We start from the raw sequence: 24,247 nt of genomic DNA on the forward strand, positions 1-24,247 counted from the left end.
CTGTAATTTAGGTATATTCTACTTTACTGATTTAAAATTTAAATTTAAGTAAATTTCTGTCAGATTTGGAGAGCCAGCTCTCTCCTCTCTCTTCTCATGTCAGTTTCGGATGTTTCAAATTTGCCCATTTTTCCTTAAAATATGAATATTAAACGAGACAGGCGCTAAAATACTCCATTATGTGGTGGGTCTTATTTGTGTAGTGTCGTAAAAGCCTCTGATACCTGGTTTTGAGACAATAGGTCACATGACATGGAAGCTATTGAAAAAGACTTCGTGCCAGCGTCACCTCGGTGGGATTTCATCCAGAGAAGTGACTTAATCTCACCACCAGGTGTCACTGTTGACTCTGCGGGACTCTTCAAATCAAAGCACTTCTGGAGAGGTTCAGGAAATAATGGCAACATAATGGGATTTCCGGCGAGCCGTTTAACCAGCAGGTGCTTCATTGACATCTGACAGTATGTGTGATGGAGAGAAAGATGAGGTGGTGTTAACTTCTCATCAGCAAACACTGATTCAGGTGGAGGTAAACAGACTCAAACTCGGTGCTGTGATGCATGCACTGTTTGACCTAAAGCGATTCTTTGCTTTTTGCCTCCACAGCCCTGTCCGATGAACTCCAGCAGGCCTCCTCCTTCATCAGCACCACCCATCACATCCAGTGTGTTCACTTCAGTTGATCATGAAGTGCATATTAGGCTGTTTTTAATGGCCTAATGATATAAACGCAGATTTAATTACAACATTTTTTCCATGCATATGATGTTGAGAACTGTGTGGTCAAGTTCACTTCACACTGGACATTTATCCATTACTATGAGCTTCAGCTGCTATACATGAACCTTAGCTTAGCCTATAGTTAACTATTATTATTCATTACCTTAATCTATTTACCATTATTATTAATCTAGTTAGAGCCTAATATACTGATCAAGTATCCAGTGCTTTTAGATAACTATACTTTTAATTAAATTTACCTAACTATTCATTACTGATAGCTGTACATTTCAACAAGTCACTACTCGTTTCTTTTAGCTCTGTATTTCAACCGTTCATCCTTGACTTCAGATGTTGCTCGCTACCAAGTTCTCATGCGCTCACTCACAATGTGTACTGCTCAGACACAATACACAGATCTTTTTTAAATCAAGTCGTTTCGAAATAAATGCTTTTTAGTCAGGCAACTGCAGAAGCATCTGTCAGTCTGAGGGATTTCACTGAATACAAAGGAGATTAAATCCATTTGAAGCACACAGCCTCACCGAAAAAAATTGAGTATAACCTCACGTAAGTCACACAGAAGGTACACAGAAGATGAAAGCGCTGAGGAGAAAAACCCGTCACACGACTTCAGTTCCAGGATCCTTAAATCACACAACTTGCAGGTTTAAATTTTTTTTTATTAGCATTTGTCTTTCTCTATGTCATATATGGTAAACCCTCGAGTCCTTGCAAAATGAAGTTCCCAGAAATGTACAGCTTGATTTTCTTCAGCGAAACCCGCCCTTTTCTGCACGACACACCATCACATCTCAGCACGCAGAGTTCCTCTCCAGTCACGGATCGAGCGTCAAAAGCGCTTTGTGTGACTGGCCCGGGCTCTCGGTGGCAAGGTTTGTTCTGTTCTTACGCATTATAAAAAAAGGGGACAGTGTGAATACATCAGGCCTTGGATGAACAGAGGTGCTTGGCAATGTTATATACAAACAGGAAGTAGGAGTGCAGGGAGGGGAGGAAGGGGGTGTAGGAGACCCCGCTGCGGTGATCAATGTCCTCCTCTCCTTGTGGCATGGTCCCGAGTGGACAGAAGAGCAAATTCCCTGTGTGGTCCACAAATCCCAGAATGCCTTGTGAGTGAGGGAGACCACTCACGGTGGAAAAGGTGAGGGTGCGAAGGTCATAGTACAGATGTGGCGGGGTGGGGGGTTGTTCTGACGGCCTCTGTTTTCAAAACCATTTTTCGGGCGACCGAGTTAACTGTGAGGGCGATTCTTCAAAACTGCAGAAAAGAGGGAGGAATTCAAACATTCAGCTTCGGGGCTGGTCGGCAAACTGAACAGAACAGGTAGAATCCGGTGGGAGACACAGACCGACCGACCGACCGAGCCACGTTTACCCTCAGTTACACTCTGAGAACAGACCAAGCATGGTTTTTATATATATTACATGTATGTATAAGTACTGTATATGTATGTTTTATTGTTATATTACAAGATTCCCTGATGGCCAGTGCAGAGAGAAACAGAGAAAAAAAAAAAGAAAGGGGGGGCGAGGGAGGGCGAGGGAGGCGTGTCCCATTTTACATACAGTAGAAACCAGTGGTGGGAGAAGAGAAGTGGGGGGGAGGGGGGAGGGGGGGGCACAGTGCCTGGATTTGTCCATGGGGAGGAGCTCGTTGTGTCAGATCAACCCCCGTCAGATTGGAAGGAGGAGACAGGAGGGACGGAGAGCAGAGGGCTGAGGGAGGACTAGGAGGAGCGGCGCGCCCACCCGGTCAGTCTGTTATGCTGTCGGGTTGTCTTCAGATGGTCAGCTGGTTTGTTTGCTTGCTGGGTTGTCAAGTGTTTGTAATCTCCTCGTCCTCCTCCCCTCGTCCCTCCTGGGTTGAAGTGATCAATCAACGGAGATCAGACTGGCCCACGTCGCTCCGGACAGGAGGACCGGCGGTTTCACTCTGAAGGGGGACACGAAGACTGGTTGAGGAGAATCAACGGTGACATTATACTGCGACGTACGTTTATAGTGAGCAAGCTTCAAGTTCAAAAGGGCTGTTGTTATAATGCACTTATTGTCAGCAACAACAGTCAACAGCAGTTATTTAGCAGTCAAAATACATGAAAAGTGATTGCCTCAGTATGTAATCCATTACACTGCACAGGACACCAAAAGGTGTCCCTGCCTCTTAAGTTATATTCAGGTTGACACACTGCACCACTTACTGAATTATCACACATTAACACAGACATTATAGTTCTACTGGCGCTCACCTTATGTTAGCTTCTTGGCTTTGTTGTAGAGTGAGTCGACCACTTTGCTCATGTTCTGAATGGTCTCCAGGGCCGCCTCGTATGTTTTGTCCACCACCGGCTCGTCAAACACAATCAGCACGCCTTCGCCTTGGTCCAAAATACCTGCCAGGTCAAAACAGAGAGAAAAGCTGTTGGAGGGCTTTTATTCCGGTTAATTTCACTCTGTAAAAAGAATTCTGAAACTCGATTAGCTCCGAATGAGCGCAAATCACATCCATGAGCGGGAAACATCCACAAAACACTAATATTTACAACAAGGAGTCACTAATATTTAGTCATCTCTTCATACAGCGTTTACTGACACAGCTGCAGACACCCACCATGAAACTTCTTGTCCAGGATCATCTGTGATAATTTCCTCTCCACGTCTCCCTGCAGGACAGACACAATCAGACGGTCGGTATTTCACTGTGAAGACCTAAGGAATTACTTTAAATAGGCACCTCATATATAATGAAAGTGAAAGTCTCAAAAGGGAACACTGAGGAAGACGAGCTCAATCCTACCTTGGGGAGTTTGATGAGGGAGGAAATGTGTGCTATCTGTTAGAGAAAAGAGGGACAAGCATGATGATTACACACACTTAAATGAGTCTTTCATAACCTTGCTGCATAATATTTACTGAGCATATTTAGTCCACATGAAGCATTTCTCTCTCTTCCTGACTTTCCTGAGTTAGAGCAGACTTTACAAAAACATTTTTCTTAACTAATATGGCTGATTCTGGGGGACTGGGCAAACGCTCCATATCCTGGGTAAGTGTCAGCGTACGGGCAGATTACCTGGACCCTGGAGAAAGGTTCGATGACCCTGATGAGGTTCTGCTCCAGCAGGTTGTCATACAGCTTGGTCAGATGGGTGCTGATGATGGGGTCATCCCTCAGCTCGGCTTTGTACTCTGTTAGTGCCTTGGGGGAGGGTGGAACAAGACATTCCGATCACAAATGAGGAGCGAGGCGACAACATCAAAGAAGCGAACATGCAGAAAGTCACAAATGAACAACGGTCAACATACAGCAGCGAGCTCCAAATACAAACCTTTTCAAAGTCTGCCAGCGACCGGTTCTTACTGGCTTGTGCCACACATTTCAGTGAGTCTGTCTGTGGAAAAAGACAGAAACGAAAGGTTACAGGTAGATGACAGCAGAGTAACAGCTTTTACTGCTGCTGCTACACCTGTCAGGCTTCCTGTTCTCACGGGGCACATTATGCAGTTTACAGTGATTACAATGACAGATTCAAAATTTCCCCTTTCAGGCAGAGGTCGACTAAAGCAACTTCTCATTCCGAGCCGGTGACTCCTGCTTTTACCGCTTACATGACAACTGTTGCTGGCACATTTTACCAGCTGCAGGCAGCTAGCTGTTAGCTACACAAGCTGGTTCAAAACACCATCTCTGTCCTTTTTATCCTTTGAGCTGACTCGTTTTAAAACCAGACCACCACTTCATAACCACTTGTACAATGTAAACTTGTACATGAAGCATGCTTCATGACATGTTTCATCCATTCCTCACACTTTTACCTGTTTTCAGTTTGGACAAAGCTAAAGAGACACCACCTGTCACACTCTTTAAACACAGAATATCTCTCACTACAGCCCCACACACCCTGATGTGGAAAACTCCAGAGCTTGACAGGCCTGCTGTGCATTGTTACGAACACACAGCTATGATTGGATAACTGCTATTCAGGGGAGGGGTTTAGCAATTATCAGTTCATTTTCAATTCAAAGTCAAATTCTTAGGAAGGAATAGTGATACCTGTCTGCCAGCGTACCGCAGAGCGAGCTTGCCACTGATGAGGGCCTGGACATCCTCTGGCCTGAAACAGAGACAACGTGCATCAGACACACTCTTATATGAAATGTTTTAAAACACAAAATGTATCTGTATGTAATGTATCTGAGAAGCAGACCACTTACGCATTGAGCATGATTTTGCAGAGCAGCATGTACTTGAGGGCTGTGATGGCTCGGGGGCTGTCGATGGAGTCGTAGCCCTCAAAGGCCTCATAGAAGTAGGAGTAAGCCGTCTTCCAGTCTTTCTCCTCCGCTGCATGAATGATCCCTGGAAACATGACCGAACACACACAGAAATGCCAGCTGCAGCACAAAATAGCAACTTCAGTTTCTTCACCTACGACTCTGGTTTATGTGTTCAGCAGTTAGCATATACATAAAGTGTTTTTCCTGCTTTGTACCTGACTGCATGTCTAAAGCTGCTTGTAGTTTCGGCGGACAGTAGATGGCGTTGGCGGTTGTCCTGGCAGATGTTAGGGCGGCGCGGGCTTTGGGCAGGTTACTGAGCGCGTGGTACGTCTTACTCTCCAGCAGCTGAACCTCCACCAGCAGGGCCTTGTCATCCATCTTCTTCAGCTCCTGGAGCAACTGGGAGCCTGGAGAGGGGAGGAAGTTCAGAGTCAACCCCAAACTTTCAGTTCATTTACTTCATTTTTGGTCCAAATAAGGTGGAAAAGTTCCCTGAAATGAGGATGAGAACTAAAATGGGATGTGCAGGAGTTTGGAACATCCAAACATTCTCCACTTCATTTATGTTTTATATATAAGGTTTCTTTTGTCCTTAATAATTCTTTCATTGTCAAGCTAATTAAAAACAACTCCAGGAGATTCAATACTAACCAAGTTGTAGTGCCTCCTGGTAGCACTTTGTGTCGAAATACAGTGAGATGAGACGAGCCTGAGGAGAGAGGACAACAACCATGTCAGGGAGCAAGTAATGCACATCATGAAACTGTACATCAACCATCGTCAGCGCAGGAAGAACAGACTCGACATATGCCCTTTTCTTTTTTTACCTATACCCAGATTTACCCAGACAGGTAAGTAGGAATACTTATTTTTCCTGGAATTTCCTGAATCAATTATTGGATATCAATCTATCAATCAAGTTCCTTAATTATTTTTAAAAATGGCCCAACACAAGGTGCACACTTCCCCATAAAACACTGTTTCTAAACTTAAACTTAACCAAAGTTAGTGATGACTGCTGGAACAGTGGAAAGATGAGCCAAGAAGGTTTTGGTGACTTTTATGTTGTTTTAGAACGAAGTGTTCTTTCCGATGACAAAATCACGGTTTCTCTGAATGGAATCTGGTGGCTGTTGCTGGTTAAACAAAACAGATCTGAACAGAAGGTATCGTTGTAGGGATCCTCCACAATGTTGTCACTCTGAGTCTGTCAGTGGCAAAAAATAAACCCTTCTGAAAGCCCTGCTCTGACTCACTTTTGTCACTATGCAACAAAACATTAAATATAGCAAAAAATGCTACACTTACGGACCTAATAGACAGTCTAGCTAACATGGTTACTGTTTGTTCAGTCAATTGAGTCCAGCTGCTGAACACACCTGTACAAATAGTACAGTATGTCAGGGATTTCACCTACCCAGGGATCCTTTACACATTTCATGACCTGTCTGTTTGACCTACTGGACAAAGGGCAACAATGAACCACGCCACAGTTTGTTTGGAAAAGTTCAGAGACCTACAGTTCTGGGCATCTTGGTGCAGTTACCTGGTGTCACTAGAGCATGAACAACCTGTTCTCAAGCCCTGCGACAGCACCCCGTCTCACCTCTAGTGCCTGTCTGAGGAAGGTCCTCTTCTCAGCCTTGGCCCACTCTATGCACTCCAGACAGAGCTCTACCTCCTGACCTGTGGCAGCCTCCATGTCCAGGAACAGGTCCAGCAGGGAACGGACCAGCCGGGCTGCCTTGGCCTTGGAGATGGAGTTGAGGAAGGGGCGTACATACTTCAGCAGACCCCCAAGCTCTGAGCAGAGGGTGGGAGGGAAAGAAAGAAGAAAGTGCATAAATAGAAAACAGCTGAAATAAGGTTATGATCAATCTGCCACAGCGATCATAATAACAGTTGTAACACAGGACAAAGGTCATCGGTTCTTTCTCTTCTACTTTTTTGATGAATAACAGCACTTCCACCGGCCCAAATGTCAAGCAGGAGCAAACTTTACACACAAAAGTCACTCAAGCTCCTGCCAGTTACCACTTTCTGTGCACAATGTTTTCATCAAGAGAGCCATGGGATCACCAAAAAACAAACAAATGAACACTAGAAGAAAAAACTGTTGTTGTAAAGAGGTATTGGGTCAAAAGCAGTGGATCACATCAGAAGTCCCTCATGATGAGACTGAGTCAGGAGGAATGTGATTTCTCTATGTGAAATCTGTTTCGTGCAGAAAATGGCAGCTAGTCCATTCAGAAAGGAGGGCAGATGAGGTGAACATGTCATGTACATCTGACAAATAGTCTTGTCTGAAGTGTTTTCCTGTCAGCATTCACAGTTTGACAACATCATCCGATCAAGTGACAACAGACATGAGTGTTTTTGAAATCTGAAGAGGTGCTCCCATATAAAAAACAAACAACACTGTTGTGAGTCTTTTGTTAGCAAAATCAAACTATGCTCCAAAGCTCAGCCATGTGGATATTGATTCAGGGCTCTTACTCATGTGGCGTGACTGGGATTTGAAAATTGTAGTGTTGCACGAACCGAAAAACTACTAAAAGTATGATATAATGATGGAAAGTGTTGTGAGTGTGTGTGTGTGTGTGTGTGTGTGTGTGTGTGTGTGTCCAAATCAAACAGTGGGTACAAGTATGAACATGATGTTCTGTTACCTGCAGCCTGTCCTGTCTTGGCCAGAAGCCCACCCAGCTCCAGTATGCTCTGCTCTTTAACACGCACCGCCTCCTCATCACTCTCGTGTATGTCCCGCTTCACTACAACACACACGCACACGCACAAACACACACACACATAAAATGATGTAATCTGATCCGTATTAACATGAATCACCGCGATACACAAACAGTGAAAATGCTGATGTTACACGCTTTCCTTGTGTCCATTAAATCAAGCTGTATGATGAATAGGTTGGGTTGGATGGCAAGCAGCCAAGTGGCTAACGAAATATCAGACCTGTCAAATTAGACAATAACGTTAAACGATAGTGACACGTACATAGCTACGCTTTACTAATCAATACAAAGCACCATATGGCACATAAGCAGACACTAGGGGCTGTGACACAGTAAGTGATGTTAAGAGAGTCAACTCAGTTTCACATTAATTTCCTTGTCGGCCTGACATCACACAAGACGAGGCATAGCTGCTAGCAACGCTGGCTGCATGCTAACGTTAACTAGCCAGCTGTCACCAAAGTTCCTGTCAAATGAATGAGCAGGAGAAGCTAACGTTAGCTTGCCTGGTAGGCTAGCCGGTATGTTGCTAGCCGGCTAGCCCACTGCTGCTGACTCACTGTGCAAGCTAGGAGAAAAAAGACACGGCCAGCACTGGGCTAGCTAACTTAGCTTAGCTGCTAACTGGCTAACAGCAAACATTGCTAACTCAACTGCTCCTTTTTATAGTGCGGTGTGTAGCTTCAGTGCCTCAGCGTTAAGTGGTTTTTATTTTCTAATGCCATACTTGGAGGATAAATATTTACCTATTGAATGTAAGATATCGATAGAGGCATTCCGGTCTGTTCCAAGAAGAGACTGTGCTCTCTGAAACTCAGCCACTGCCGCGGCTGCCATCTTTCCTCTGCCTGCCTCCGCTCCGCTCTGCCTGGCTGTTTTCCGGTCAGGTCATTCACATGGTCGGAACAATGCTGCCTCCTACTGGTAATGTCGAGTTTTGCCTGCCAAGAGGCACTGGCGCATCCAAAAACCGTCGGAAACTTTGATCATTTCTAAAGCTAATATCTGTTTAAGGACGACATATATGAGATCACTGTGTCAGCCCTCTGATTTAAACCTTTACCTGTCATAATATTCACTGTCTGGTTCATGATGATAGATGATCTGTCGTTTATAGCTTATGATCATTTAGAGTGATCAATGCTCAAGTGAACGGTTGGAATTGCTTTTCATTGATTTGATTCGTCTGAAATTTACAGATGTTTCTTGCTTAATCCCACAAGCAAACTCTTACCTTGGCCTTATGCTGGTCACACCATTTGATTCAACAGACACTCAAAGTGCCCACACATTATCAAAGGAGTTAATTTTGTAGCTGCATAAAAAATGTTCCCATACAATTTGTGTGAAATTCACTCTATCAAGCCTGAGCAACCCAAGAGATGATTTGGGCCACACTTCAAAAAACTGGAAAATACTGAGACATGTGGCACCAATCAAAAAGATAAATGTTTTGCTTATATAATTTGTCTGAAATGTCCAGTGCAATAGCATCTCTGTGCTTTGGGGGTGGGAGGTTGCATTACAGTTACATCCTGGAAAATGTGGACTGTGCAAGACTCCAGTCGCAACTTCAGGTCTACATACATGACCCTTAAACCACAGAAGCATACACAGTAGTAAAGACAGATATGTCAAGTTAAGTTTAAACTATTTCTTTAATAAAAGTATAGCAGTCAGGTTTCATTTATGTAACTTAAAAAGTTGAACAGTTTCAATGAAAATACTTTGTGCATTGCTTCAATATGACCACGAGTGTGAAATGGCACAGTACAATAAAGAACATCTGTACAGTAAATATATAAAATAGCCTTTATTTGAAAACATAAAGAGAGCACAAAAAACTCAAACATCAAATCTCACGAGTTCAGTAACTCATGACTGGCATGTGTGCTGTCACAGCACGATGGACAGGTAGTCACACACCTGAAAGCAGAGAAAACAATACACTGGTAATTCATCACAACCGATACCACTGTTACTGTGCAGCAGACTGCTTATTTTTCCTCTGGGGAAACTGGGCCAAGAGAAAATATATGGGCACACACATACACACACTAAGGAAACTATAGAACTTCATTAAGACCTAAAGACCACCGAAAGAAATCTATAAAGAAGAGTTACGTATTTCAAGTTTTCCACAGCATCACTGACTTTGTTTTGGGATGAACTTCCTGAAACTTCTTTAAAAATGAGCTGGCAGAGAGTTTGCCGTACCTTGCAGCTTATCATCAGGTTGGGAGAGCCGTCTGTGTTGGGGGCTAAAGAGAAAACAGGGTTGTGGAGACAATCCTCCATGTGCTCCGAGACCCTGGACTCCAGAAGGTGCCGCAGGATGTCGGGGGTGATGTTCTGTTTCTAATGACAAGGTGACAAATGTTGCAGGACTTTAGCAGAAGCCATTACTTGCTTAATTAGTTGACTTCAACAGAAATAGCCTGGGCTTTTTGCTTGATTTCGTCTTCCTTTATTCACAGACTTCCTGCAGTGCCACAAAACATATGTTTAATACAATTTAAATGTGACCTTTTTTGTATGTTTACAGATTATCAACACAGGGCAAATATCTGACTGTGACTGGATAGAAGACTGTCAATATTTCAGGAATATAAGAATCATGTTGATTGGACTTAGGAGGTGAGATTGTTGATGCAAATCGCAGCAAGTGGGCACTAAGGGTAACATACTGCGCTTTGAAAGGATGAAAACACAACCTTCTCAACTTTAGCTGAGGTAATCAGATTTTTAAAAACATATCCTGTAGTATTAAACCAAGGGCCCTCATTTGTTCCCCATATATAGCAAGACAGAGTTGAGCAAACAAACCTTAGTGTTAATGTACAGTCCACAGGGACAGGAGATGAAGTGGCTGGTGATGTTTAAGTGTTTCCTGCAAAGACACAAGAAGCATGATATATAATGCTGCATTCAAAAAATGTATTTGTTATCAACACAACTCCTGACATAAACCAGCAGTGACAGATTGCCATGTTTGCCTCTCTGCCTTCTGGTCTTACTCAGATGCAGTTGAAAACAGAAAAATTAAAGCATGCGTACCGCCACTGGCTGTAGCAGTCATTTGTAGGACTCACGTGTGACATAAGGGGCAAATAATGTGCGTCTCTTCCATCCCCTCCACAACAGACGATATGTACTGCTGCTCAAACTGCAAGTTCCTCTCATACTCTTCAATGATAGACATTTCTGTGGCACAAAGACAGAAATGCACAATGTATCCCAGCAGGCTCATAGTTCCTTGTTTCCACTGCATCTGCAGAAATATCTCACCCCTGCTGGTATTACCACTGTATGTAATAATATTCAATATGTGAGCTCACAGACGTTAATTTACTGGACATTGGATGGAAAACGCAGGATGTGCATTACCTTGAGACATGAGCTCCTGCTGGATTTCTTCCAGCACTGCCAGTTCGTCATACTCCTTCATGACACTGAACATCTGTTGAGAAGAAAAGAAAGCAGATCTCCACTCAGCTACAGGATTCAAAACAGATGGTTTGATCAGCTCTGTGAGTCAGCTATAGGAGGTCAAGGGAAGATCTCTCTGGACCATACATCTGACAGAGATAGGAGTAACACAGATATAAAACAGTGAGGGAGAGACAGAGAAAATAAAGAGGGAAAGAGAGACACCGACCTCTGCCCTGCCCTCTGGCCCCCACAGCGAGGGCAGTCTCCGGTCCTCTGACTGCAGGGCCGTCCACTCCTCCTCCATCACCTCCTGGACGATGGTGGAGGCCCCGGAGCCGCTGCACTGCTGGCTCTCCCCCATCTGACGGTATCTGTCCAGCAGCCTCGACCGGCTGTTTTTTAGTCTGTCCACACATCGCTAAAGAAGACACGAAGAAGAAAAAAAAAACTATGTTGTGTTAAAGTCTGTCAATGTTAGCGGCACCCCGACATGCTAGCTAACGTTAGCTAACTGACCAGTGTTGATTCCTCACCTTGCGGTAAGTTTCTTTCCATGGCGGAGTCGTCCCTTTGTAAAGTGAACGGTGTCTGTGCAAAGCATCCATCTGTAACGCTAAAAGCAAGTGTCAGGCTACATACATGCAAAGACTTGTTCATACAAACTCGCTAAACTTCGAGGAAACCACGAAAACAAAACATTTCAGCGTTTAACCGCGTGCCCCGGAAGTGAATGTGCGCTGCCGCGGGTTGCACGATGGGTTTTGTAGTTCAGCGCTGCCACGTCAGGATGGAACTACCAGCAGTCATGAGAATGGGAGTGAGTCATGTCAGTATGGCCGGAATGCTGCTTGAAAGCCAGGAATTACGGAAGCCGAGAACGTCCATGTCTGTATTTATAACGACGTTATCGAGACATTCACACATTAATTATTTTGTTTATTTTTTGATAACAAAATACGACTATTTTGTTTAGGTGGATAGTTTTATTTGCTTTTTTTCTGTGTTGTGTTGTTTTGTTTTGTTGACTGTATTCTTGTGTAAATCAAGAAAATCAAACACATTTTAATAAATCCATCACACTGAACATTTTGTCAGCTATCGTTTCTATATATTCTACATTACTTGCTCTGTATTACTGTTTTTACAAAGTGGGTTGGCAGTCAGGTGACTCCGTGTGTACATCATAGTCCAGAGGTCAGCTGGTGTTTTTCTCCTCAGCATTCAGATGCAACATCCTCTTTAAAAGGCTTTACAAATGCCCTCATTTGCCTGTGGGTGAAGTTGTATTTGAGAAGACAGCCATTCAGATAAATCTACTTTCTCGATTACAGCCTCCATGCTGGCTTTAAGGAGACTTGGTCATGGCTGAAAAAGCACAAGGTCTTAGTGCCATTAAATAGCAGCATGACACAGGAGAATATAGAGAAGGACACTTCCTGATGTAGAACATCACTGTTTTGGTTGTCAGGTGCCTTCTGAGATGGGGAGTCCTGAGGGTGGAAGACAACAGACAGAGATTACAAAGACTTTCCACACAGTTTAACATGTGAATTGCACATTGTAACTGAGGAGATACATGGCAAAGAAAGCTGAGATCAGCTGGGAATTATGCCGTCAAGGTCAACATGGCTGTGTGGCAGAATGATGCAAAACCCCTCTAACGCAATCAAAAGTGCTCTGCAACTTCTCCATGTCACCCTTCACCTTTGAAACAGAGAATGGCCAAACAGCATAAAAGTGAATAGTGCATCACAGATTATCAGCTAAGAGCTTCTCTCATTTTCTCTCTGTGAAGACGCTACTGGTCAACAGCATAAAAACTTTGCACATATTAACTTCACCCCCATGAGTAAATCTCCTCATTGTGTTGACTCAGTTGCAAAGTATGAGAGGCAGGGAAAGTCTAACCTCTAACACATAACCCTAAAATACAGCGAGTGAATGGATTCGAGCAGATAGAGTGAAAAAAACGCTCAGACGAGTGATGTCGCAGCCCAAGGAGGGGATGACATTTTATTTATTTCTTTATTTTATTTTATTTGACACCTCTTGTGATTTCTATCAAGTACAAACAAGTACAAATACACGTCCAATGTAGGGGATATGGCTCAGGAGAGCAGGTCATCCACCAGTCAGAAGGCCGGTGGGTCGATCCCTGGAACCTGCATGTGTCGAGTGTCCTCAACTGCCCATATCTGAGTGCTGGCTTGTTCTTTACAGCCCTTTGAGTGGTTGGTAAGACTACACTATATAAATACAGTGCATTTACCAGTACATATACATACATACTCAGGATCTTATGGTGATAATCCTATCATTGTAGACAGTGTCTCTTCAAATGGCCATTTGGTAACAATTAGGGGGAAATAAAGGCAAAGTTCTGTTATGTTTATTTGAGTTAGATAATAGTTGATTTTCTTTGCATATCAACTGGAAATTAAGACTCAATTTAGACCCAAACATTCAGTATTCCCTTACTACTGAAAACATTATTTGTTGAATTGTATGCTTGCCTACAAACACATATCACTTGCTGTGCAATAAATTAGTCTTTGTGTTACACTTGTATTTGATTTAATTTATTGATTGTAGGCCTGCCAATTAAACACATTTATTCATCTAGCAGTTATCTATAAAAGCTGAGGAGAATTGTGTCTTTGGTGGAACAAGTGACCCAGATGTCTAAAATATGGAGCCAGAATGAATTTTTGTTTTTTTATTTGCTATTTCCGAGAGTTTTAAACCACTAGTTCTATCTTTAGCTATTTTATGAGTGGAAGTGAAAAACTTACATATTATTTTATAGAAAATCATAATCTGAATTAACAAATAACCTTAAGTATTAAAGGAATGTTATGGAATAAAATGCACAACATGGATGATGTAGTGGAAATGAACAAGCATTGAAGCTGTAGCCTGCTGTGTGTAGTACAGCACGTCAGTACTGAGCAATGGAGGCACATTTAGTCCATTTCACCATAGTTAATTTCACGTAAATGATGACAGGGAGGTGAATCCACGCTTTTTCTAAGAACGAAACGAGCATCCTTCCATAACGCATATATAACTCGTGGACTGTCAGCAGTCATGAGCACATTTTCCTGTAGGCGCACTTGGCTCCCACAGTGTTCGTGGGGCTCGGCCTCCTCCAGCTGATTCATAAAATCCTCTGAGCTCCTCTTCAGCAGCCAGCCTCCTCCGCCTCAGCAGCAGCTTTGACACATCTGCTCGGCTGGTTCAGCACCTCGGACAGCGCACTCTCCGATAGGCTGCAGCCCGTCGGCGGCCAATGGCCTCAGCGGCGCAGCAGCAGCATCCCGGCTGCAGCCAATGAGAAGGCGCCGCTTCTCTCCCACATCCAACCCGAATAACTGCAGATGCCCGCATCAAAGCAGCGGGGCCCCCCTCCCCGCTCTCTCTCTCTCTGTAGCAGGTTTGCATAGCTGAGGGTATAAGCTGCTGTCTATTTTTGGAATTCATAGTGGCCATTTCTCTCTCTCTCTCTCTCTCTCTCTCTCTCTCTCTCTGTCTCTCTCTCTCTCTCTCTCTCTCTCTCTCTCTCTCTCTCTCTCGGTATTCTCCGCTTTGTTTTGATTTAGCTTTTTGGACCGATCGCCTCTGAGCTGCTTTATTTACATCTGAGGGAGGTTTCCCGAGCCGTGAGCACCGTGGCGGGACATTAATAGCCGTGACCGTATAGATTTTCAGCTCTCAATGGAAGACATCTTCCTACTCGCTGCGAGCGAAGGAGTGAAGCACATTTCGCATCTGCTTCGCATCTGTATTCTCATCGACGAGCGAGGGACTTTCTATAAATGAAGCTGTGAGGGGAAAAGGCAGCATCCACCGGGAGACCAACCTGTCCGCCTGCAGCGCTGGGGCTTGTCTATCATCAGGGACAGACGCGTTTTCACGCCCTGGACCCTGTGCTGGCGGTGCGGAAAGCGAGCAGAACGGCTGGAGAGCCTTTTCACATTTTGACCGCATTTGCCCAGCAGCCAGGGGGGTCAAGGTGTGATATATGGATCCCAAAAGAAGAGTCCATTAATTAGAAGGTAGGAAAAGACAGAGGCTTGTTCTGCTGCTGGAAACAGCATATTTTCATGTCTGCAGATGATAAAACATAAAACAGCTTAATGAGGGGGGGTTAGATAATGCTCAGAAGCCAACAATATAGATATAATCACCTAATGCACAGGTGTGTGGCCGCCCTATTCTGCATATTTAGATGACTTCTGCTGATTAAAAAAATGGATCAAACCATCCCTCCAGGCAGCAGCATCATATTTGTTATGTTAGCCGTGGATGTGTGAGAGCACAGGCCTGGCAGCTGAGGTCTCTGAAGCTGCCTTGTGTCGGAGGGGCTGTTTTCAAGGCTTCCATTTTGAAGCTAAGATGGATGCTTGCGCACATTTCTTTCTCATGCGTCCGTGGCCTTATCTTGGTTCTTATATAATGCCGATGGACGCCGGAGCGTATACGCTAACGGGAGAGACGATGCATATGCGTTATGTAGGGAGACAAGGTTTCATTACAGACATTAAGGCTGGAGTGGAGATTAAAAGCGAAAGGAAGTGAAATTCATGGTGTCTGAGGCCGCTTCTTCCTCTGCTCTGTACATTACTGCTGTGAAGGAATGCCATTAAATCATGTAGCCATAGGATCTATGAGGTTTTCAGTCACGTTGAGATAAAATCATTACTGCACAATGTTCTATTAAGTTCTGCTAATTAACATTTCATCATGGATCCATGTTGAAGTTTTTTTTTTTGTAGTAAAAACAACAATAAAAATCCCATGTAACTCATCTCAAGGTCCACTTATTAGCTTTTTATGGCCTTTTCAACCATATTTCATGGTCTTCTTCAGCGAATGAGGCTTGTTCAGTTGACATGGTTGCTAGGGGACACCAACATCACCATGGAAAAATCTATCTGGGCGGTTACATCCATCCTGAGCCAGCTCCATTAGCTGAGGAAGACTGTGAGATGAGGCTGTTGGATTCACATAAAACGAACACGTGGACTGTGATGACTTTGCTTCTGACTCACTGGTCACAAAATAAGTAAAAATGCAATTGTGAGAATTCATTTCTGACCCTGGAAACAGACAAAAACTATCTATCTCAAGGTCCACATCCTTGTGCTTAAAAGCTCCAGAAAAAAATAGTTAAAATCTGCAGTGTGAAGCTTCATTCTTGGCTTTGAAAAATGAAGCTTGACAAAAAAGACAAAAAAAACCTCAATAATATTCAAATTAAAAAGTCACCTTTAATTAACTTTGATAGTTCTGTTCTTAATTAGTAAGTGTTTGCTGCAAATGGCTGAACTGTGCTTTATGTAATGTAACTAATGGAGAGTATTGCTACTCTTTCCTGTTCTTTGGTCACAGGTTCGACTTCCTCCAGAAGTGAGACGCTTTGGTCCTCTCTCGGCTCTTTGTCTAGACCAATCAAAGAGCTTTCCCCCCACTGCTCCCCATTCCACCCTTCCTCTCCCACCGCTAACTCTCACCCAGGCATCATGGGTACGGTGTTGTCGCTGTCACCCAGCTACCGCAAGGCAGTGCTGTTTGAGGACGGCCCGGCCACGGTGGGCCACTACACAGCAGTCCAGAACAGCAAGAACGCCAAGGATGCTGCTGCAGCAGCCGCCAAGTCCCTCAAGCGCCCCTCTATCATTAATGTGTTGCCATGGAAGCGCATTGTGGCTGTATCGGCGAAGAGGAAGGGCTCCAAGAAGCTGCAGTCCGACGTCGGCGACGGTGGGAAAGGGAGCTCTCCAGAGGGCCACGCCACCGCCATGACCAACTCAGCCTCCAATAGCTTGAAGTTGAAGAAGTCTCAGTCCTGTGCTAACCTCTCATCCTACTCGTCAAGCCAGGACCCCTCGGCCACTACCACCACTACCTCCTCCCACTTGCCCACCTCCAAGACCCTGGCTAACGTAGTCACTGTCACTGCCAAAAAGAATTCCCTCACAGGCTCCGGGATCCAGCCGTCTACTGCAGCCGGCACGCCAAAGCGTGTCATTGTCCAGGTAACCCTAATCCCAATTTATTTGATCTGTTTTGTAATCATCTTTATTTTCTTAAATTTATTGCTGCCTCATTTCACCAATTCTTTCCTCTTTTCTATCCTTCCCTCAGGCCTCCACCAGCGAACTGATGCGCAGCCTGGGTGAGTTCCTGTGCCGTCGGTGTTACCGACTGAAGCGTCTATCCCCGACAGATCCGGTGCTGTGGTTGCGCAGTGTGGACCGCTCCCTCCTTCTACAGGGCTGGCAAGATCAGGGCTTCATCACGCCAGCCAACGTGGTCTTCCTCTACATGCTGTGCCGTGACGTGGTCTCGTCTGAGGTGGCCTCGGAGCGCGAGCTGCAGGCCTCACTGCTCACCTGCCTCTACCTGTCCTACTCCTACATGGGCAACGAGATCTCCTATCCACTGAAGCCCTTCCTGGTCGAGGCGGAGAAAGAGGCCTTCTGGGACCGCTGCCTGGAGATCATCAACCGCATGAGCGGCAAAATGCTCCAGATCAACACCGACCCGCACTTCTTCACCCAGGTGTTTGCCGACCTGAAGAACGAGAGCAAGAAAGAGGAGGAGAAGACCAAACTCCTCATCGGCCTTGACCGATAAAAAGGAGCAGGGAGGGGGGAAGGAGGGAAGGATGGAACGAATGATGGCGGTAACAGGTTGAGGACGGGAGGACTAATGTAATGCAGTGCAGCGATACCTTTGAGTAGTGCTGTTGTCTGGCGTCTCTACTGGTTTGTCATTAATCAAATTTCCTGTTTGTAACCCAAAACAAAGAGCTCCTGAGATTAGACACAGCATTTAAATCCTCTGAGTTCGGTAATGAGCCATCTGAACACTAACAAGATTTCAGAGAGAGACGGTAACTGAACTGCAGTTGGCCTACAGGGCACTTTTACCACAACAAAGCAGCTTAAATCAGGTTTGCTGTGGTGCTGGCCACACCATCAGCCACATTATTTGACATGATTGGAACTGATTAGATTCTCAAGATTGACTACTTGTTGGAAACGCCTGGGTCACTCAGCTCAGGATGTGACAGTAAAAGGCTTTAATGCAGAGATGTGATCATTAGCTTTTCAAGAACAGTGTAGCGGAGAACACAGACGAGGGAAGCTGAGTTTTATCAGATGTCTGGCCAGCAGGGTGGGTGATGTGACATCAACAGGCTGTGAGAAAGAGATCGCCATCGTTCGTATCTGTTGTCTCAGGCCCAGAGACACACATCAGTCTGACCTGTAGCTTGTTTCAGCGAGATAAGAAATGAAATCTGATGTATTTTTCTGTCTTTTGATAAAAATGAATGGGCTTAGAAACGCCAGACAACAGAGATTTACTAATCAAGGGAGGATTTTATGAGTATAAAGACACAGGATACTGAGGATGATATTGTTTGATAGCATTCAGGCATTCTCGCTGTAGAGAAATGTCAGGGTAATGAAAAGAAGGGGCACCTTGCATGAGATCACTCCGTATGTCCGAGCACATGTCCACCCGCTTTTTGCCAACTCCACTGTACCTTATTCCCATTGTCCTGCCCTAGATTATTGCACTCACCAACACTGGTCACGAGGTCCACTTTAAGAGCATTAAATAACACCACAACACGGATGAGCTAGAATCAACCACAACACAACTAGTCTGCAAGCTTGTCAGACTGTGAAACTGAAGTCTCTATTTGTACTGAAATGTACTGTAGTGGATTAATTCATTCACATCTTACGTAAAGTACTGTACTTTTAAGGGAACATTTGGGTTTATCCAGTCAAATCTGCTATGAATTGGGAGATCAGTTATTTATTTTGTAAGAGTATGAAATGCTAATCCCTTAGGCACAGATGAATAATCATTAAACTAGTCCTTCTGTAAGATGTTTACAGTGACAACAACAACAACATGGGAAAATGCAATACTAACCCCTCCAGGGCATATTTTACACAGGGAGTTCATTCATTCCTGCCTGTTCCCCTGCACTTTCTCCTGCAGTCCATATTGGTGCTGTCCCAAAGGACCACAGGAAGACATTTTACTGAAAGAAAGAAAGAAAGAAAGAAAGAAAGAAAGAAAGAAAGAAAGGTTGCACTCACGTTGTGTGCTTCATACTGTATGAATGATTGGTGGTGCTGGGTCGCAGAGGACATGCTCTGAGAGTAGATCATGTGATCTGTCTCAACCAATGGGTCCACACATCAGAATGAAAGAAAATGTGATTATATATTTCAGGTGTGCGTGGGTGGGGGCAGACGCTTCAGTTGTAGATGTGACTTCCAAAACGACGTTTTGATGTTGCTGTCGCCGCTCGGCTCGAGGGACCTCCTCTGCTGTTTGAAGTGCCCCCCCCCCCTCTCCTCTCTCTACTTTTTTCTCCACTCATTACTGTCCACAGCAACAAACTGAAATGACATTCTCTCTCTGTCCATCTGCTCCAGTCTGGTCTGAACTGGTCCTGTCCAGAGTCCGGTTCAGTCAAATCCAGCTGTCCCATATTTAGAAACTCTGGTCTGTTGACCCGATGGCTTACTTATTCACTGAGTTGTTTGACATGCATGTGTGCTTCTATAGGTTTCCTAGCATGCTGCTTTGTGTTGGGCACACCGCACCACATGTTACAGAAGAGACTGAGCGGTTGCCATGCTGAACTGCTAACAGCTAGACTCAGTGATGTGACATCCAGGCGGCACAGAGACTGTCTAATGAAGGGTTAGGGTTAATGTGTGAAAGGATAGTTGTAATCTTGCCTGTGCCGCACACACATTGATAAAGAAAGAGAAAGAAAGCAGTTATGAACATGCTGGGCTTAAAAAAAAAACGGAATTCAGCAAGTGTTCAGATCATTTTCTTTGGATATTTAATGGATACTCCAGTGATTCACTTTTACAGTTCACAAGAGACATATTTTAAAAAGAACGATCAAAATCAAAGCAGCAGATGTCAAGATATCCTGACTTTTAGTCCCTACTATGGGTCACGTTCCAAAAAAAAAGTGGATAACGTCTACATGCACTGTTCTCTCTTTCCTTGCCTTGATGATGTCACATCACTCAGTCTAACCGTAGCCAATAAACTGTCTACAATTTTAGAAAAGCTCTGCCTTCTCAAACAGGGCAGAGATCTTGTGCCATATCATTCTAAAGACTCATTATTTCATACAAAAAAAACAACAAAAAACACAAAGAAACATGAGCCAACTCAAAGTCTCCGACTGCTGAACAAGAAAGACTTCAAAGGAATCATGAATAAGCTTCTCCACGATGTTGCTACGTCATGCCTGAGATGTAGGCAGTAAAGGAGGGACTTTGTTCAGGCGGCAAGGAAGCTTGTGATTTTAATACACAGTGAACTTTTATGTGTAACTTTGCAAAATGTAAGCCAAAATTGGAGTCATCCACAGCTGGAGCATTCAGCATTCTGTTTGTGAATTTATCATTTCTGAAAAATGATATTTGGCCTGGTCTCTTACTTGATACAAAATTGAAATTGCAGATCCCCATTTGCTAAAGAGACGTGTGGAACGGGACTTTAAAACCACAGCAGAATATCATGTCTGTTTCCAGACTGGCTGTCTCCACGATGCAGGTGGTGTTTTAACCCTTGTTGTGTTTGGTGTTCAGATGCTAAATGATTGGGCTGCAGTAGGTACCATGGTGTAAAAATAATGTAGCCTTGATTCAGTCAGACCTCATGAGAAAAATATGCACACGAAGAATGAATCCATGGCAAACAGCTTGTTTACACGTCCTTCCTTCAAGCTGTTTCCAATGGGTTGAACAGTATACAAGTAGCATTTCTCTGAATGGCATTTCTAAGACAACTGTTATATCTTTTTTTTTTCTTAATTTGTTGTACCTAAAGCTCCAAACTGCAAGTAGTAGGTTTGTTGGGAATTATAGCAGGTTCATGGACAAACGACAAAGGTGACAAATCCTCCTTTCCATGACAAGACATTTGGCGAAGCTCCAGTGAAAAACAGAAATTTGGGTTTTTATACACTGCAATGATTTGACTATCACCCATATTCAGCAGAGAAATGATGAACTTAATTTAAGAACTGTGACCTGATGCGGGTTCTTTCTGGTAAATCTTATGGTTTAATTGACCGTTGGCTAAGCCGTTACTGTTGCCACCCCTACAAGCTTTCTGCTCTCACACAGCACATATTACAGAGTGAAGAGTGACAGCAGTGGAAGATTTATGATGAATGAAACTGTGGGCTTTCAATTTCAGACAGAAGTAGACAAAACATTTGGTTGTCAACTTTTCATTTTGAGCTTGTCATTGGCAGATTTCGTCAACTGTAGCGAGCTAATGATGCTAATGTTAGCTCAATGAGTTGGTTAAAAATGCTGTCTCTGGCTGACTTATTATTATTCCAGCGAAACAGTTTTGTAAAAGGGCTCTTAAATATGCAGTTGATGGCTACATGATGTCATGCTAAAGCTAACAGGTCCTGGGCAAAAAGCTTGAAACGCTATATTGTAACTGACGTTTTGATAAGGGAAGATTTAAGATCAGACTGTCCTTGTCTGTCAGTGTCTCGGGTAACACTGGCTAAAGCTGCATGTCCCACATAATAAAAAGCAGTCAGAGGTTGCTGGAGTGTAAACTGCCCCAGATCCAAAAAAGAGGAGGACAGAGATGCTAATTTGATATCTTAAACTCTGATAGCGTGACAGAGGATGTGCTCTTTATGAATGCGACTTTTTATGTCACCTGTAGCTCCACAAACGAACGCACTGTATGTGTTTCCTGGCCCCTGGAAGTAAAACTGCAGTTACAACTGGAGCTACTAAGCTACTTAGTTTGTCATGCTAAAGCTTACCACAGCAAATAAACACACCCCTTTATCCATCCCTTACACTTTAAACTACCAAATATCTCTCTTACTACATTACTATGTACATCACTGAGGCGTGTAGAGAAATCCAAAGCTTGCCAGGCCTGCTGTGCCTCATCACAGTTGCTAAGCTGATTAAAGAAACACTGTTCGAGGGAGGGATTTAGCAGACGGTCAATTCTACTTTTTCTATTAAATTTAGATTTGATGCCCTATCAGAATATTCTATGGTCACTATTCAATAGCATGTGGATGTCAGGTGACAGTTTTTGACAAGAGGAGAGATGATGTATTTCTCTGTGAAACAAAGGGACGGATGAGCAAAAGCCCCTTAAGATTTCTCACTATTTTTCACTTCCACCTGCTCCAGTCCCTCCGGCTGTGCAGGGACAATAAAAAAGAGACAAGGAAGCCAGGACAGGAAACTTGTCCTCTGAATGAACCTTTTTTCAAGAATTAGAGAGAGAAGTATGGGTTGACTGCCCCCCTCCTATATACGCTCTCATCATTGATCAACTTATAACTATGTGCCATATTTTATCTTGCAACACGTACAAGACAAAAACTATCGTGTAACATATGAAGCTTATGATAATGACGATGAAGTTATTATGGTTTTCCTTCCTTTTCATTTGTGAATCATATTGTGTAAACAGGAATCTTTGTTGAACAAAAGTCAAGGCTACTAGTGTTACTAGAGTGCTGATGCTGCAGTCTGTTACTCTGTGGATGTATGAATATGTATGTGAGAAATAAGAATAATTTGATCAACTGTTACAGGTACTTTATATAAAAACCTTTACAAGCATGGTCTCCTCTGTTCGTTTTTCAGGTCATGTGATTACATAGATGTTATGATCCTTTAGAGACAGTTCTTAGGCTGACCACAGCAAGGCAGCACTGAGGTGTTGAAGTGGTCCACAGCAGCTGCCGGTGAGGCTGCTGGAGAGCAGATGTAGTTCAGGAATGAAGCGGTATTAGGGGAGTTTTTTATGGAGGAAAAAGCCCCATAACAGGCAATGCAATTGTTGTTTGGTGTCTCTTCAGCGCCAGCAAGTGGGTGTAGTGTTGACAGATGTCATACCAAGAGAGCAATCAGCAGTGGTGGAGGAAGTACTCAGATTCTTAAGTAAAAGCAGAAATATCATTTTTAAAAAATAGTAAAAGTCCTGAATTATAAATGTTACTGAAGTAAAAGTAAATCATTATCAGCAAAATTTACTCTCAAAAGTAAAAGCGCCCATTAAGTAAAGCTCCTTTTACTGGTGGTTGAATGTAAGTACATTTACTGAAGTACTTTACTTTGGTACAAATTCAAGGTACTTGAATATTCTTAATTTTATGCAATGAACTTGTATTCTCCTACATTTGTCTGACAACTTATAATTTTAAATACTTTGTGTAACACTGGGTAGACTATAGTGCTAAATAATAGGAATTAGCAAAAAATTTAAAAAAAAAAAAAAAAAAAAAAAAAAAAAAGAGGAAATACTTCAGTTTACTGTTCACGACTGGCTGTCAAAGATGAATATAATTCTAGCTGGGGTGATAAAAGTGCAAGGAGATGTTGGCCTGTGAGAGTTTCATGAAAAGTCCAACTCACATCAGTCTTCCTGCACAAATACTCTGAAAGGATTTGGACAAAATACAAGTTTGCTTGGGTGAACACAGTCCTAACACACTGCAAATGTGCAAAGCTGAGTGAACTCAAGAACAAAGTCACCCAGCCACAAGCCTTTCTGGATTTGCTCAACTTTAGGGCCACTTGGCTGTGTCAGCTCCAGTTCATGCACAAAGACATGTTTAACACCCGCGACAACCTGGGACGGTGCGAGTCATGGTGGTGTCTTAAATCCGAAGCTGAAGGCCTGTAATATACAGCCACAGAAACATTACAGTAAGAATGTGTCACAAAGCAAGAGTTTGGCCTTGTGTTTCTTGTAGAAATAAAGTATAAGAATGATTCTAATGCCAACGTAAAAATCAGTTTGTATGTTAGCATCAGTGCTCACAGAGGCTTGGTGCCACAGTGGTTGTCCTCTCCATGGTGCTGCGGGAGTACAGGTTAATGCTTTTCCATCCTGCCATCACAAATACTGCAGCTGTACAGTGTGAATATCATGCAAGTGAGCTAGTTAAAATATTTCAGCATGTCATTTCCCCCCAATTAAAT

At 43.5% G+C, this 24,247-nt stretch overlaps 3 protein-coding genes across 4 annotated transcripts; 1 reads left to right on the forward strand and 2 right to left on the reverse strand.

Annotated features, from left to right (window-relative positions):
* Positions 1–1,382: 1,382 nt before the first annotated feature.
* LOC143334518 (26S proteasome non-ATPase regulatory subunit 11A) lies at positions 1,383–8,635 on the reverse strand. The gene is made up of 13 exons (XM_076753343.1): positions 8,519–8,635; positions 7,692–7,793; positions 6,629–6,825; positions 5,674–5,731; positions 5,235–5,429; positions 4,957–5,101; positions 4,796–4,856; positions 4,071–4,133; positions 3,815–3,940; positions 3,539–3,574; positions 3,353–3,404; positions 2,991–3,134; positions 1,383–2,677 (listed from the first exon to the last, which is right to left on the reverse strand). The coding sequence occupies exons 1-12, from the start codon at positions 8,607–8,609 to the stop codon at positions 2,992–2,994; spliced, it is 1,269 nt and encodes a 422-aa protein (XP_076609458.1). The 5' UTR covers positions 8,610–8,635; the 3' UTR covers positions 1,383–2,677; position 2,991.
* Positions 8,636–9,564: 929 nt separating this feature from the next.
* On the reverse strand, positions 9,565–11,940 carry rpain (RPA interacting protein). 2 transcript variants are annotated; one of them, XM_076752844.1, is made up of 7 exons: positions 11,738–11,940; positions 11,431–11,622; positions 11,160–11,232; positions 10,865–10,976; positions 10,599–10,662; positions 9,990–10,130; positions 9,565–9,698 (listed from the first exon to the last, which is right to left on the reverse strand). In XM_076752844.1, exons 1-7 carry the CDS (start codon positions 11,807–11,809, stop codon positions 9,669–9,671), a joined length of 684 nt encoding a protein of 227 aa, XP_076608959.1. In that variant the 5' UTR covers positions 11,810–11,940; the 3' UTR covers positions 9,565–9,668. The 2 variants fall into 2 exon arrangements, with proteins under 2 accessions (XP_076608959.1, XP_076608958.1); XM_076752843.1 differs by lacking the exon at positions 9,565–9,698 and having other exon boundaries at positions 9,740–10,130; positions 11,738–11,932.
* Positions 11,941–14,299: 2,359 nt separating this feature from the next.
* LOC143333797 (cyclin-dependent kinase 5 activator 1-like) lies at positions 14,300–22,882 on the forward strand. Its single transcript, XM_076752129.1, has 3 exons — positions 14,300–15,259; positions 16,596–17,242; positions 17,352–22,882. The coding sequence occupies exons 2-3, from the start codon at positions 16,727–16,729 to the stop codon at positions 17,841–17,843; spliced, it is 1,008 nt and encodes a 335-aa protein (XP_076608244.1). The 5' UTR covers positions 14,300–15,259; positions 16,596–16,726; the 3' UTR covers positions 17,844–22,882.
* Positions 22,883–24,247: the final 1,365 nt, after the last annotated feature.

The sequence above is a fragment of the Chaetodon auriga genome, chromosome 16 (assembly GCF_051107435.1).
Source record: "Chaetodon auriga isolate fChaAug3 chromosome 16, fChaAug3.hap1, whole genome shotgun sequence".
NCBI lineage: Eukaryota > Metazoa > Chordata > Actinopteri > Chaetodontiformes > Chaetodontidae > Chaetodon > Chaetodon auriga.